General features: G+C 45.5%; 1 protein-coding gene across 1 annotated transcript in view; it reads right to left on the reverse strand.

The window, feature by feature from the left end:
• Positions 1–15,191, reverse strand: part of DLGAP5 (DLG associated protein 5) — a 49,187-nt gene that overhangs the window by 7,557 nt on the left and 26,439 nt on the right. The window contains exons 7-14 of the mRNA XM_065403095.1: positions 13,461–13,762; positions 12,874–13,001; positions 12,655–12,778; positions 11,964–12,049; positions 10,536–10,696; positions 8,321–8,413; positions 5,816–6,038; positions 4,601–4,835 (exon numbers count right to left, since the gene is read on the reverse strand). Of these exons, the coding sequence (XP_065259167.1) occupies positions 4,601–4,835; positions 5,816–6,038; positions 8,321–8,413; positions 10,536–10,696; positions 11,964–12,049; positions 12,655–12,778; positions 12,874–13,001; positions 13,461–13,762 (1,352 nt within the window). The remainder of the gene's footprint in view (positions 1–4,600; positions 4,836–5,815; positions 6,039–8,320; positions 8,414–10,535; positions 10,697–11,963; positions 12,050–12,654; positions 12,779–12,873; positions 13,002–13,460; positions 13,763–15,191) is intronic.

The raw sequence follows: 15,191 nt of genomic DNA on the forward strand, positions 1-15,191 counted from the left end.
GCCGCTCCCGGTGGTTCACCGATTCTACCACCAGAGAGTTAGGTGCCAGGTGAGAGTAGAGGTATTCGTGGTTCTTGGCCGGCACGAAATACTTCCTCTCAGCCTTCTTGGAAATCGGGGCCAGAAAGGCAGGAGTTAACCATAGGGCATTGGAGATGTTGGCTACTCCTTGGTGAAGGGGTAAAGCCACACGGCCCAGTACCGAGGGGGACAGTACATTAAAAAGGGAATCGGACAGGCCCTCCATCTCCTCTGCCTGCAGCTGGAGGCTCGACGCCACCCGCTTTAGCAGGTCTTGATGCGCCATGAAGTCTTCCTGTGGAGCAGAGGGTGGCGGTGTCGTGATAGTATCATCCGGTGCAGGAGAGGAGGTGGGCATGGGGCTGTGGGCCGCAGCCAGTGCATCAACCCCCAGGTCGGAGTCCAGGCGCGGAGCCGACAACTCATGATCTGTTGATTTGTCCCTTGGCCTAGATAGCAAGGCTGACGGGGCCCCGGACGCCCCGGCCACCAAGCGGGTTCCCGGCTGGGTGGGCATCGGTGGCCACGGGGCCCATTGACACCATTGTCCCGCCATGGGGTCTCTTGCCAGTGTCCATGCTGCAGGCCAGGTGGCGCTATCTGGTCCGGCTGATGGGTACGGCCCAGCAAGGGGCGGCTGGGTGCCAAGGCAGAGGTCACCACCGACCAAACGGTACCATAGGAGCGGTGGGAGCAACGGTGCCTACAATGCTGTCTTCCAAGGGATCGGGCGCTCAATGTCGAGGACCGGTACCCCCCGGAAGTACTGTTCCGAGATTCGCTTCAGTGCCGGGAGCTGCAGTGCCGGTGACGCGCGGCAGGAGCCCCATGTGTGATGTCTGACAGAGCGGGAGCGTGGACGTCGGTCACCCCGAGACCGGCTACGATAGCTGTGTCGTGAAGAGGAACGCCTTCGATGCCTATCTTGGTGCCTGCGCCCGCTGTTGCGTGGAGGGACCCCGAGACTCCTGCCCGGATGGCACCGAACCAGGTAACCTGGCTGGTATTGAGGGTGGTGGAGGCGAGCTGCGAGTGGACCTGTCGCTGCGTGCCGAATGAGGTAGAGAGCGGGCTTCGGACTGAGAGCTGCGCTGTACCGGGGAGGCCTGTCAAGCACCCAGCGGCGGTTTGCCTCGGGACCGGGGGCCTGCCACCGGTGGCCTGCCACCTGTGGCGCCCCGGGCACCGGCAAGCTCAAAATGTCTCGAGTGGCCCATTGAGCCTCCGGTGTCGATGGGATCCAGACCGCAGGAGAGTCGCATGTCGACGCTGCCGGGCTACTCCGTTCAGCACGAGTCAGAGGTTTCGAGCCCGGGGGGACACCAAGGGCTGCCCAACGCGGGACCAGCCTCTCCCCCTCCCTTCTCTCGGCACTGCTGTGAAGTCGAGCTCTTCCTTTGCTTCTTGGAAGGGGAGTGGTGCCGACTGGGGGAGGGGGCTTCGCTGCGCACCGACGATGCGGTGCCAGACGCCAAGTCCACTCGGCATACTGGAGTTGGAGCCAGCACTGATTCCATGAGGAGAGCGCGAAGTCTGACGTCCCTCTCCTTAGTTCGTGGCTTAAAAGACCTGCAGATCTTGCAGCGTTCACTCGTGTGAGTTTCGCCCAAGCTGCGGAGACACTCAGCATGCGGATCACTCCTTGGCATGGAACGGCGACAGGAGTCACACGACTTGAAGCCTGGGGCACGGGGCATGCCCCGGGCCCGCTCTAACAACTGAAAACTGCTTTTTACGAGCTACTAATAACTAACTAAAGGTACCACTAAGATCAACTGGAAAGGCTGCAACAGAGCTGGAGCAAGAAATTCCAACACACCTTCACTGGCAGCAAGAAGGAACTGAGGGTGGGGGAGTGTGCGGCTCCCCTTATAACGCGATATAGAGGCGCCACTCCAGGGGTCACAGCGTGCTCCCCCCCCTACGGGTACTGCTAAGGGAAAAACTTCCGGCACTGGTGCATGTGGCGAGCATGCACACCTACTGTGGATAGACATGAGCAAGCACTCGAAGAAGAACCTGAACATTCAGTCTTCTCTAACCATTCTCAGCTTTTGGCATAGCCAACCTTGACCCCATTACATAGTTTGTTCTGTAGTTATCGTAGAATCATAGAACTGGAAGGGACCTTGAGAGGTCATCTAGTCCTGTCCCCTGTACTCAAGGAAGGACTAAGTATTATCTAGACCAGGGGTAGGCAACCTATGGCACGGCACGCGAGCTGATTTTCAGTGGCACTCACGCTGCCCAGGTCCTGGCCACCGGTCTGGGGGGCTCTGCATTTTAATTTAATTTTAAATGAAGCTTCTTAAACATTTTAAAAACCTTATTTACTTTACATACAACAATAGTTTAGTTATATTCCTACCCTCAGAGGTTAAGAACAACAATTTTTCTCCCTCCTCCTTGTAACAACCTTTTATGTACTTGAAAACTGTTATGTCCCCTCTAATTCTTCTCTTCTCCAGACTAAACAAACCCTATTTTTTAATTTTCCCTCATAGGTCATGCTTTCTAGACCTTTAATCATTCTTGTTGCTCTTCTCTGGACCCTCACCAATTTGTCCACATCTTTCCTGAAATGTGGTGCCCAGACCTGGACACAATACTCCAGTTGAGGCCTAATCAGCGCGGAGTAGAGCGGAAGAATTACTTCTCGTGCCTTGCTTACAATACTTCTGCTAATACACCCCAGAATGATACTTGCTTTTTTTGCAACAGCGTTACACTGTTAACTCATATTTAACTTGTGATCCACTATGACCCCCAGATCCCTTTCCACAGTTCTCCTTCCTAGGCAGTCATTTCCCATTTTATGTGTGTGCAACTGATTGCTCCTTCCTACATGGAGTACTTTACATTTGTCCTTATTGAATTTCATCCTATTTACTTCAGACCATTTCTCCAGTTTGTCCAGCTCATTTTGAATTTTAATCCAATCCTATCCTATGCACTTGCAACCCCTCCCAGCTTGGTATCGTCTGCAAACTTTATAAGTGTACTCTCTATGCCATTATCTAAATCATTAATGAAGATATTCAACAGAACCGGACCCAGAACCGATCCCTGCGGGACCCCACTCATTATTCCCTTCCAGCATGACTGTGAACCACTGATAACTACTCTCTGGGAATGATTGTCCAACCAGTTATGCACCCACCTTATAGTAGCTCCATCTAGGTTGTATTTCCCTAGTTTGTTTATGAGAAGGTCATGCAAGACTGTGTCAAAAGCCTTACTAAAGTCAAGATATACCACATCTGCCACTTCCCCCCTATCCACAAGGCTTGTTACCCTGTCAAAGAAAGGTTGGTTGGTTGGTTGGTTGGACACAATTTGCTCTTGACAAATCCATGCTGACTGTTATTTATCACCTTATTAACTTCTAGGTGGAGCAAATAATTAAGGAATCAATTTGCAAACATCATCTTTCCAGGTACAGAAGTTAAGCTGACTGGTCTGTAATTCCCCGGGTTATCCTTATTTCCCTTTTTATAGACGGGCACTATAATTGCCCTTTTCCAGTCTTCTGGAATGTCTCCCGTCTTCCATGACTTTTCAAAGATAATTGCTAATGGCTCAGAGATCTCCCCAGTCAGCTCCTTGAGTATTCTAGTATGCATTTCATCAGGCCCTGTTGATTTGAAGATATCTAACTTGTCTAAGTAATTTTTGACTTGTTCTTTCCCTATTTTAGCCTCTGATCCTACCTCATTTTCACTGGCATTCACTATGTTAGACATCCAATCACCACCAACCTTCTTGGTGAAAACCGAAACAAAGAAGTCATTAAGCACCTCTGCCATTTCCACATTTTTTGTTATTGTCTTTCCCCCCTCATTGAGTAAGGGGCCTACTCTGTCCTTGGTCTTCCTCTTGCTTCTAATGTATCAGTAGATTGTTTTCTGGTTTCCTTTTATGTCCCTAGCTAGTTTGATCTCATTTTGTGCCTCGGCCTTTCTAATTTTGTCCCTACATACTTGTGTTATTTGTTTATATTCATCCTTTGTAATTTGACCGAGTTTCCACTTTTTGTAGGTCTCTTTTTTGAGTTTTAGATCATTGAAGATCTCCTGGTTAAGCCAGGATGGTCTCTTGCCATACTTTCTATCTTTCCTACGCAGTGGGATAGTTTGCTCTTGTGCCCGTAATAATGTCTCTTTGAAAAACTGCCAACTGTCTTCAATTGTTTTTCCCCTTAGACTTGCTTCCCATGGGATTTTACCTACCAACTCCCTGAGTTTGCTAAAGTCGCCTTCTTGAAACGCATTGTCTTTATTGTGCTGTTCTCCCTCCTACCATCATGGTCGGGTCCTTGTCACTACTCACTACACAACTCATTTTCTGGACAGAAAGTAAATGTATACTTATGCACAATTAAGTTATATTTGAGATGCAAAGCCTTAAGATTCGCTTTAGGTCAGTGGAGGGAGGAAAACAAGGACTTGACATCTTTTACCCAGGCAGAATTAATGGTAAGATTTAGCAAACATTAATATTGACAACTGTATGTGCTAAAAGTTAACTGGTAACTTCTGCTGCAACTGAAGTTAGAATGAAGCTGTATTCAAGTGTCTACCTTTGTTCAAGTGTGCTGCCAAACAGAGTTTTTCTAGTAGGAGCCTGGAGCCTGTTAGGATTTTGTGGAACATGAAAGCCTCTGGCTGCTGGTGTAGTCTGTTTTGCAACAGTGTCCTCCGAGCTGCAGAGAATGGCAAGACTGCTTTGGCGCAAAGTTCTACTGGCTGATCTTGGAGTTGTCAGTTGTTTAGAAATCCGTTGGGAAGATCTGCCAGGTGTTTTGGAAGGCAAAGCTGAAAAATGTGTTTAAAGTTTCATTAGATGGGAAATGTTTCTATAAGATGGGACAAATTCAGTGACCAAAATTCTGATTAGAAACACTTTCTAATTTGCTGTTTTTTCTATTTGTTGAACTTAAGTGGTTTATTCAGATGGCAAGTTAAGAATAAATTTCTTGTGAATTCTACCAGGTAGAATATAGACAAAGGTGAATAGGTCACTAACATAGTTTAAATCCAAAAAAATTACAAAATATGAAAAAAAAATCTTTCAAGTATTCTAGTAAACATCTTGGATTTTAACATTCCCTTGCAGTTTACAGCTGTGCTAGTACAGGAGAACCAGAATCTGAAACTGAGTAGGAATAAGAAAGTACTGTAGTCAGTTTTACTATACATACCAACTGAAGTATAAACAGCACAAATTATACAGTACACGTTTTTGTATTAATTAATTTCAACTTTTATCTCTGGTTTTATTAACAATGGAGATTTTTAAACCTTAAGGTTTAAAAGGACACGGTCATGTTCATAGTCTTAACTGCTTCACCTGACAGAAGCAAGCCCCCCCACAGACTAGAACACAAAAACTCAAAGCAGCACCAGACCCCTGCAAGAACAGATGCAAAACCTGTAGAAATATCTCCACTGCTACAATGATAAACACCCCCCACAACACAAGGTGACTTGGGCTCGCAGGGCTCGGGCTGCGGGGCGGTTTACCTGCAGTGTAGACATCCAGGTTCGGGCTCTACAACCCTGCAAGGTGGAAGGGTCCCAGAGCTCAGGCTGCAACCGGAGCCAGAACATCTACACCACAACTGAACAGCCCCACAGCCTGAGCCCAAGTCAGCTAGCACAGGCCAGCCGCGAGTGCAGTGTAGACAAACCCTAAATGCCCCAACAACAACTATGTGGGTGAAACTAAACAATCACCATGCTCTCATATGAGCTCACACAGAAAAATGATAAGACAAAAACAATATCACACCAACCTGGAAAAGATTTTAGAGGACTTTCAATTCTGAAAAATCCTGCCTCAAACACCACTTTTTCTTCTTCTTTTGGCATCTCTTGGGCTTCCGAGTCAGCTGCTGTCTCTCCCTGCTTCATTTTCTCCTTCATGGCCGCTCTTATGGCAGCAATACGGTTTCGGGCAGCAGTTCTTCCAGCAGCCCCTTGTTTCGGCTTAGATATCCCACTTGGGACAGCTTTCTTCTGAAAGTTGTAAAAGAGAATCTCTATCGCATCTTAAAGCTTAGAGACAAAAGGCAGTTATACAAGAACATCTTCGGAGCTGCTGGCCACTGTAAATAGTGCCCATACAAAGGTGGCGATGGGGAATCTAATCGCTGGAAAGATCATCCCTGTTCATGCCCTTGATCTCTTCTACTGTCATTCAACTATTTCAGGGTTTTGGGAATGGACAAAAAGAGCAGAGCAATTTCTTTTCAAGGAGTGTTGAAGCCTAGAGTTCAAAACTTCCTAACACCTTGCTGATGGCAATCAGGGTTTCTTTTGCTCATGTCCTTGTAAGCAGTGGGCTGCAGAGACTCCTAGTGGCCAGGAGATAGAGATGCAGGACAGCAAAAGGGATGCTACTAGCTTACCTGTAAAGTTTCTCTTCCTAACCACAATGGTCCAACAATTTTTTAACTTGAAGCTTATATTCTGGTGCATAATTCTGCAGCAAAGAATGGATTCTGCAGCCAAACTGTGGAACGCACACAGCCTGACTGTTAGTCCAATGAGTCACTGGAAGCGATTACCTACCTTCCACTTGGCAGACTGTATTAAATACTTTAACAGTTATGTTTTTGGAGCATCAGACTGTTTCATACCCAAAAAATCAGAAGTATTCTAACCCCAATAGTCGAACTGTCCTACATTTACTCCCCTTTATTACAGTTTAGCATTTACAGCACAGGTTTAGCAAAGTCACCCATAACTTTCTACTTTTGCCACTGGCATGACTGCAACGACCTCACCCGAAAAAGCAAACTGAGTTAATATTGCATTGACAAGAGTCCTTCCTCTAGAGTACAACTGAGATGTTAGCTACTACACTTTAAGTTTGTGGCTTTGTAGCCGCCTTCCCTCTCGGGGTCTGTGGCACCCCCTTCTGGCAGGGGCAAACAGCAGTAGGTCTGGGCTCTGGCACTTTGAGTGTGGACGCAATAGTCAATAGTTTATGGCTCTCAGCTTCCTGGCTGGGGCAAACAACAACAGCTGTCTCTGAGCTCTGGCCCTCTGGGTGGAGCAGAGCAAATAAACATTCTATAGCCCTCAGCCTCCTGGCTGGGGCAATCACCCAGCAGTCTCTGATGCAGGCCTTCTGGCCTAGGCTGAGTACAGTATGTAGTCAGCCCTAGAGGTGGGGCAGTGGCAGGGCGTAGGGGTACCCGGGCCCACCCTACTCCACCAGGTGCCAGCTCAGGGCCGTAGCAGTGGCGGACAGTCCCATAATTGGGTCAGTAGGGAAACACTGCCTCGTGCCCTGCCAGCACAACTGGACCAAGATCTGGTTTCCCTGAGCTACTTCCTACCCAACTCTGTCGGCGTTGCTCCATTGCCACCAGGCTCTGTCCTGCAGTGCTTCCTCTGATGTCTCTCCGGGGCCTTTTGCCTCTTGGGTCAGTAGGGCATCGGTCTACTCCATGGCCAGTCCTGGGTCTTGCCCAGGGTGTGGCTCTTGGGGAGTCGTCCACTTCCTTCCCCAGTCCACCTGCAACTGAGCTGTAGGGCCCTCCTCTTATACTTCCTGCCCCGCCCTTACACTTCCTGTGAGGGGGGCGGGGCAGGTTTGCCTGCACCCACCCTGGGGAGTGTAATGGTCCCTCCCTATCAGGTCCTGAGGAAGCCACTGCCTTATTACAGGCTCTCTACCTACTTTAATTCTGAGGCCTACTCTACACTAGAAGTGCTATAGCAGTGCAGCTACACTGATGCAGCTGCACTGCGGTAGCACGTCTGGTGAAGACACTATGCCGATGGGAGAAAGCTCTCCTGTTGGCATAATAAAACCACCCCAGCGAGAGGGGGTAGCCATGTCGGCGGGAGCTCCTGCCGACATAGTGCTGTCCACACCGGTGCTTAGGTCTGTGTAATTTATGTCGCTCCAGGGTGTGGCTTATCACATCTCTGAGCGACATAAGTTATACCAACATAACTGTAGTGTAGACAAGCCTTAAGAGATGGTATGCCTTTGCTGTGGTTCTCTGTGCAAGAGTCAAGATTTCAATTCCTAGTCCCAATTCCTTGGGCCAGAAAAGGCTAAACTATAGGTCACTACTGCCAGTTAATTGGGGGTGGGGGTGAAAGGGTGAAGACTGTTTTTTGAAAGGAGTTCTCTAATATTACTGGTTTTATTTAGAGAGGAAAAACTGAATGAGCAGGGCTTCAGGAGGCATAGTAGCCTTATACTACAAATATTCTATTTAGAACTGTTCAAAATGGTTACATGTTAAGTCTTAGAGCAGACTTTTAGGAGTTGCACATACCTTGATGGCTCTTTTGCTTGGGATGTTAACTGGCTGCCAACCATTCTCTTGAAGTTTACTCAGGTTATCAAATTTTTTATTCACATCTTCTATCTGTTGAAGATCCAAGAAAAGACTGCTGCAGAACTAGGTTATGGTCAAAATACACTAGATTTACAGCTGCATAACTTATTTCAATCAAATGTCTTTTAAGCATAAAACAGGTGGTTTATTGGGTATTTAGGTACCTTTACATTAAAAACATAAGAACGGCCATACTGGGTCAGACCAAAGGTCCATCTAGCCCAGTATCCTGTCTTCTGATAGTGGCCAATGCCAGGTGCTTCAGAGGGAATGAACAGAACAGGTAATCAAGTGATCCGTCCCCTTTCACCCATTCCCAGCTTCTGGCGAACAGAGGCCAGGGACACTATCTCTCCCCATCCTGGCTAATAGGCACTGATGGACCTATCCTGCATGAATTTATCTCGTTTTTTTTAACCCTGTTATAGTCTTGGCCTTCACAACAGCCTCTGACAAAAAGTTCCACAGGTTGACTGCATTGTCTCAAGAAATACTTCCTTTTGTTTGCTTTGAACCTGCTGCCTATTTATTTCATTTGGTTACCCCTAGTTCGTGTATTATGAGGAGGAGTAAATAACACTTCCTTATTTACTTTCTCCACACCAGTCATGATTTTATAGCCCTCTATCATATCCCCCCTTAGTCTTCTTTTTTCAAAGCTGAAAAGTCCCAGTCTTATTAATCTCTCCTCATATGGAAATTGTTCCATACCCCTAATCGTTTTTGTTGCCCTTTTCTGTACCTTTTCCAATTAAATATAGAAGCGGGCTGAACTACCAACAGATTCTAGTAGGAGAAATGAATCGCTGGCTCCCAGTTAACATAGCTGATGTGACTAACACTAATATACACACATTAGATTCCAAGATACTTGGGTTTATTCAAAACAGTCCTTGTCACACTGGATGATCCAATGAAAGAACACACTGGATCACCTTCAGGAAATCCAACACCTAGAATTAAAGTAGTCTGCTTACAGCCTACTGTTCACATGCTGAATTAGAAATAAAGAGTGACAAATTAAGTTGTGTCCAAGAAATTTTCTTAGAAATCATTAGGCTTAAGGGCTATGTGGAACACATTATTGTGCAACAGTACCTACAACGGCAACACCCAGAAGTGCAGGCTCTCCGCTAGGCAGGAAACATTTTTAGTGTAGAGTTGTTGCAAGATTTGCTACATCTCTGCCTCCTTTCCTAGATTCCTTCTCCTAGCCTGTTCAGTCCCTGCTCTTGACATCCTGAGACTATGGACACAAACTTGTACTACAACAGTACCATCTCCTTGGCTCGTCTTTGAATCTGGTAAGGAGTTTGCTGTCCCTGGTCAGTCTGGAGTTACAACACTTGGTCCGTCCCTGGTGAACTGGTTCTCTGAGGTAACATGCATCTGATTCCACCAGTTCTCCTCTCACCTCTCACTCACACCATGTGCAAGTGACTGAGTAGTGAGGGAGAACTGGGCAGAGCTGGGGATTTTTTTCCGCCAAGTTTGTCTCCACAGCACCCTTATGCTTCCTCCTAGGTAAAGGTTTTCTGCTGCCTTTCCAGCAACCAAATAGGTGTGTGTAGCATATTCCATTCTTTCAGCATATACAAAGTTGGCTGCATTAGCCAAAGGTTTCTTCCCAAGTGCTTGTGACTTTCCAGGTGGCAGACCCACCCATTTCCCTGAGAAAATCCAAGGACACACTCCAGTTCCCTTGGGTGGTCATTGCAAGCTAAATATATTTTTGCCTTTTGATTTGACTAGTTATAAATTTGCTGGGTTAAAAAAGGACAAAAGAAGCACTAATCAATTCCAGTTTAGGAAAGGCTCATTTTCCCCCAGGCTCAAATGCATTTCACTACTGCTCTCTGAAACACACGAAAGATGCTCTTCCCCACTTCTCTCAAAAGATCTAGTCTAATGGTAACCTGTACACTATAACACAGCTGTGACCACACAGTCACAGCTGTGTTACAGTGTACAGGTTACCATTAGACTACTAAACCAGCACCTATAGTTTTGTTTTGTGTACACAGAATACATTAGGGTCTGAAAATCTACAAATGCAGCCTCCATAAAATGAACACAGTGGATTGAAAGAAGTTTCACATGAATTTCGTAGAGGTTCTGTGCTTTGTTGTAGTTTAACATTTTAAGTGCATACCTGAAAACTAACCATATCCCAAAATCCATCCAGATCTGTGCATGTCGTCTCCTTATCACCCCGTTTAAATTCAGAGTTATCCACCAGTCCTTCAAACTGTTTAAACCTCTCTGCTATGAGCAGTCTCGTTTGACCAACTGTTGTCCGAATGAGATCTTTTGCTGATGATAACAAGTTAACAGTTGAAGATACACATTAAAAGAACATTTCATTCTACCGTTATTGTGGTTTAATCTATTTATGTCTAATAGCATAGAGTGCCAGAATTCGCTTCCTGTATAACCGGACTTCAGATTCACTGCATCCAGAGCAATGTTTCAAAACAGCTCATATGGAGCAGCAGCCAACCACCATATATGCAACTCTTCTAGGCATGCTAGATACTTTTAGAAGTAGCACAACCTCCAGAGATCTTAAAAGAGGAGGTCTGACTATGGCATTGGACTCATGTTCCCCAAACAAGAACAGTTACTCTATGTTAAGTCTTAAATTTGGTTTAAAAGCTATTCTATAGCTTGGCTATGTTTCATGCTTTTTTTTTTTTGGTAAAAGTCACACAAAGGGCAAAGTTTGAAAATGAGAAGTTGTTTTGGTGGACAACTCCATTTACTTTGTTAGTGTCAGCAAACTGCATCCTAAATCTCATGCTTCAGGGTTTCAGCTGGCCACCAGAAGGGGGCAGGAATGGATTCCCCCCACCCCACAGCTATTCTGGGAGGGTTTTTATTTATCTTCTTCCTCTGAAGCATCAGAAGATGGCCATCGCTGGAGATGGGACGCTGCGGGGTGGCCAGAGCTCTGAGGTGGCACCAAGCACACACACTCTCTCTCTCTCAGGTGCTTGGTCTGCTGGTTCTGGCTTAAATGACCATACTATAACTAATCACCATATGTGAGGTTGGGAAGGAATTTCCCCCCACGTCAGATTGACAGAGATCTTGGGGTTTTTTTGCCTTCCTCTGCAGTATGTGGGTGCAGGTCACTTGCCAGGATTATCTGGGTATATCTCACTTAATCATTTTCCTGCCATCATGGGGGCCTCGGTCCCTCCTAGTCTCTGCCTGTGGCTCTTAATAGTCTAGTGTCCTGTGGGTTGTAAGACTGGTCTCATTTCGGTTGTTGGGTTAATGTGTGGGTGCTAGGTGGGGTTGGTGGCCTGGTGCTATACAAGAAGTGAGACTAGGTTACCCAGTGGTCCCTCCTGGCCTAAAACTCTGACACTCTATGTGAGCTTTAATGCTAACCTTTAAAAATATTCTGGACAAACTCTACACTTTGCCCAATACAGTTTTTTCATGTGTCTCAACCAATGCAATTTGGCCCATACAATCAAAATAAATTATGCTTTTCCCCCCACCCCCAGTGATCAGACAATATAGGGTTGGGATGAAACCCATTCTGTTCCCTTCTACATGTTTGTTCTCTTACCATCCTCTGGTATGTCCAGTTCAAACTTTCCATCCCACTGGAGACAGTGTGACATCAGCCTCTCAGTCTCAGAGGCAAGAACGTTTCTTAAAAAGAAAAGTGAGATACCCAACCTCTGTTATATTTTACAGTAAAATTTGATCCTCCCTAACTGCCATTAGTACTTTTGCAGCTGCTGGTGTTCTCTCTTAGTCTCTTACTAGGAGGGAAATATTTCTTCTTTCTGCTCTAGGAGAGGTTTGATAGAATATACCAGCAAGCTATAAAAGCCTAAGCAGCCAGTCTTGGAGACTGATAAAAAGAGAACTTTCTCCGCTCGCTCTCCTAGGGTTAAGAAGGCATTAGTCTTCATCACTTTAAATTCTGTTTTTATTCAATATGTATATAATACAAAGCACAAAAAGAGAATAGTAATTAACATCTGCTTGGTACATATAGGAAGATAAAGACACTGATCTATTCCAAATTAACATTTAAGAGATGGTTTGTCACTGGCTTTAAGAACTCTAGGAAAGGCCAGTATGAGAGTTAAACATGACTCAGATTATCCAGCTACCAAGAAAACCTCTTACTATTGATGTTGTTAGAGTTTAAAGTGACTTATTGAGTTTGTGTTTTATTGATATTCTAGTTTTTAGTGCTCTGTTCTGAAGTCTTGTTAGCCAAGTAAGAAGCTAATCTTAACACAAACCTGAAATAGGGAACGTCATGATCTGTTTCTCCTGCTTTGGTTTCAATTGCAGAGATATCTGCAGACACTGGACTAGTTTCATGTGAACTCTGCATAGCATCTTGCGTCTTGGTTGAGGCACATTCTGAAAAATATATGAAGGATATTTGATCACCAGGACACTGCACTTGACAAACAAGGAAGAGAGGATTACATGAAATGTGAATCGCAATACTATACCATTCTTCACTTTCAGTGAATTTGTAGCAATGTGCTGTTCTTGAGAGCCTTTATCAGTCCCTTCCTGAGCAGGTGGAGCTTGACTTTTTAACAAACACTCGTTTCTTGATTCTTCTTTAGAAACATTACTAAGGAATAGAAAAGTTAGAAACAGTTACTTGGCATGCCTTAAAATGGGCTAACATGGCCAATAATATACTACATTACAGGAACAAGGCATTTTTAAGTGCAGTTAACCAAATCTAAATGTTAAACATGTGTGCCTTGAGAAGTCAAACTATTTTTACTAAAAAGCAACAAGTGTGTATTTCATAGCATGTATCAAGAGACTGCAGAGAGCTCTACTCCTAAAGGCACATGATTATAGACCATGGTTTCCTTTACCACTACACAGTCAAATATAGGCTTGGTGGGTAGTGATCAGAAATCATTTCATTAAATGTCAGATATCCTTCAACTGACATGCTGCTACAGTTTAATATTAGACAGGTTTCCACAGCAGAACTGCCATTGCAATTTGAATCCCTTTTCATCAACAAGGTCTAAGCTGTAATGGAAGCAAAGTCATTAGAAGAGGGAGTTCTTACGCTTCAATTTTCATAGGGCTCCAGGAGAGACAGGGTGTCAAAAATGCATTTGCCCTGGAAGGAGTCATGGGTGTAACTTTATAAGTTGTTAAACCATCTAGGGGCTGAAACACAAAGTTCTGAGGAGCAAAAGAACATGTTCTCTGTCTCACTGGAACTGGAATATGTGTCACCGGTATGTTTTCCTTTTCTAGCAGGGTCTCTTCCTGATGAACTTCTGATGTTGGATTTTTAGAGTTACTGACAGAGACTTCAGTTAGTTGATCCATCAAAGTATTTCCTTCCACTTCATGTTTATGTGCCTGTAACAGCACAAAATAGACAAAGCAAACATTCAAACCAGTTCTTATAGTAGAAATAAAGTTGAGGTTATTGTCACTTCTATTTCAACGTTAGTCCATATTACTGCAAGTACTACAGGACTTTCATTAGCCCGTTTGTTTATAAGCCGACCCCGCCAAGATGGATAAGTAAAAATAGCAAAAACTGTATGGCCCTTTCATAAGCCGACCCTATATTTCAGGGGTTGGCAAACTTTGGCTCCTGGCCCGTTAGGGTAAACCGCTAGCGGGCCTGGACGTTTTGTTTACCTGGAACGTTCACAGGCACGGAGCCCCTCAGCTCCCAGTGGCCGCGGTTCGCCGTTCCCAGCCGATGGGAGCTGCGGGAAGTGGCGCCACAGGGAGCTGAGGGGCTCCATACCTGCAGACGCTCCAGGTAAACAAAACAACAATGTATTAGATATTCAATTGAATGATTCCATAGAGATTAAAATCATCAAATTTTGGTGTAGACCCATTTATAAGCCGACCCCTGCGCTTTGATGAGTCACTTTTCATCAAAAATATTTGGCTTATGAATGAGTACATACGGTAAGTACTATATTTATATTCCAATTGATTTATTTTATAATTATATGGTAAAAACGAGAAAGTAAGCAATTTTTCAGTAATAGTGTGCTGTGACACTTTTGTATTTTTATGTCCGACTTTGTAAGCAAGTAGTTTTTAAGTGAGATGAAACTTGGGGTACACAAGACCGATCAGACTCCTGAAAGGGATACAGTACTTTGGAAAGGTTGAGAACCACTGCTCTAGAAGACTAAATTTAGATCTAATCCTCCGTAAAAAACGGTTACCTACCTTTCGTAACTGTTGTTCTTCGAGATGTGTTGTTCACGTCCATTACACATTAGGCGTGCGCGCGTTGCGTGCACGGACGTCGGAAACTTTTTTCCTCAGCGGCTCCCGTCGGGCCGGCAGGGGTCCCCCGCCCCGCCAGAGCGGCGCCCCGCTCTAGCGTATATATATCCCTGCGGGCCCGACCCTCCCTCGGTTCCTTCTTGCCGATGAATCCGACAGAGGGGAAGGAGGGTGGGAGGTGTAATGGACGTGAACACCACATCTTGAAGAACAACAGTTACGAAAGGTAGGTAACCGTTTTTTCTTCTTCGAGTGATTGTTCACGTCCATTACACATTAGGTGACTCTCAAGCTTACCATTGGAGGAGGGTAGGAGTCAAGTAATGATTGATTGAAGCACAGCCCTACCGACCACCGCCTCCTCTCTGGTCTGATGATGGACTGCGTAATGGGCTGTGAATGTATGCACCGACGACCAGGTGGCCGCTTTACAGATTTCCTGGAGTAGAACCTGCGCCAAGAAAGCCGCCGAGGATGCTTGGGCCCTAGTCGAGTGAGCCCTGATCGCCGGGGCTGGTACTTTGGCGAG

This window comes from Emys orbicularis, chromosome 4, assembly GCF_028017835.1.
Source record: "Emys orbicularis isolate rEmyOrb1 chromosome 4, rEmyOrb1.hap1, whole genome shotgun sequence".
Taxonomy (NCBI): Eukaryota; Metazoa; Chordata; order Testudines; family Emydidae; genus Emys; species Emys orbicularis.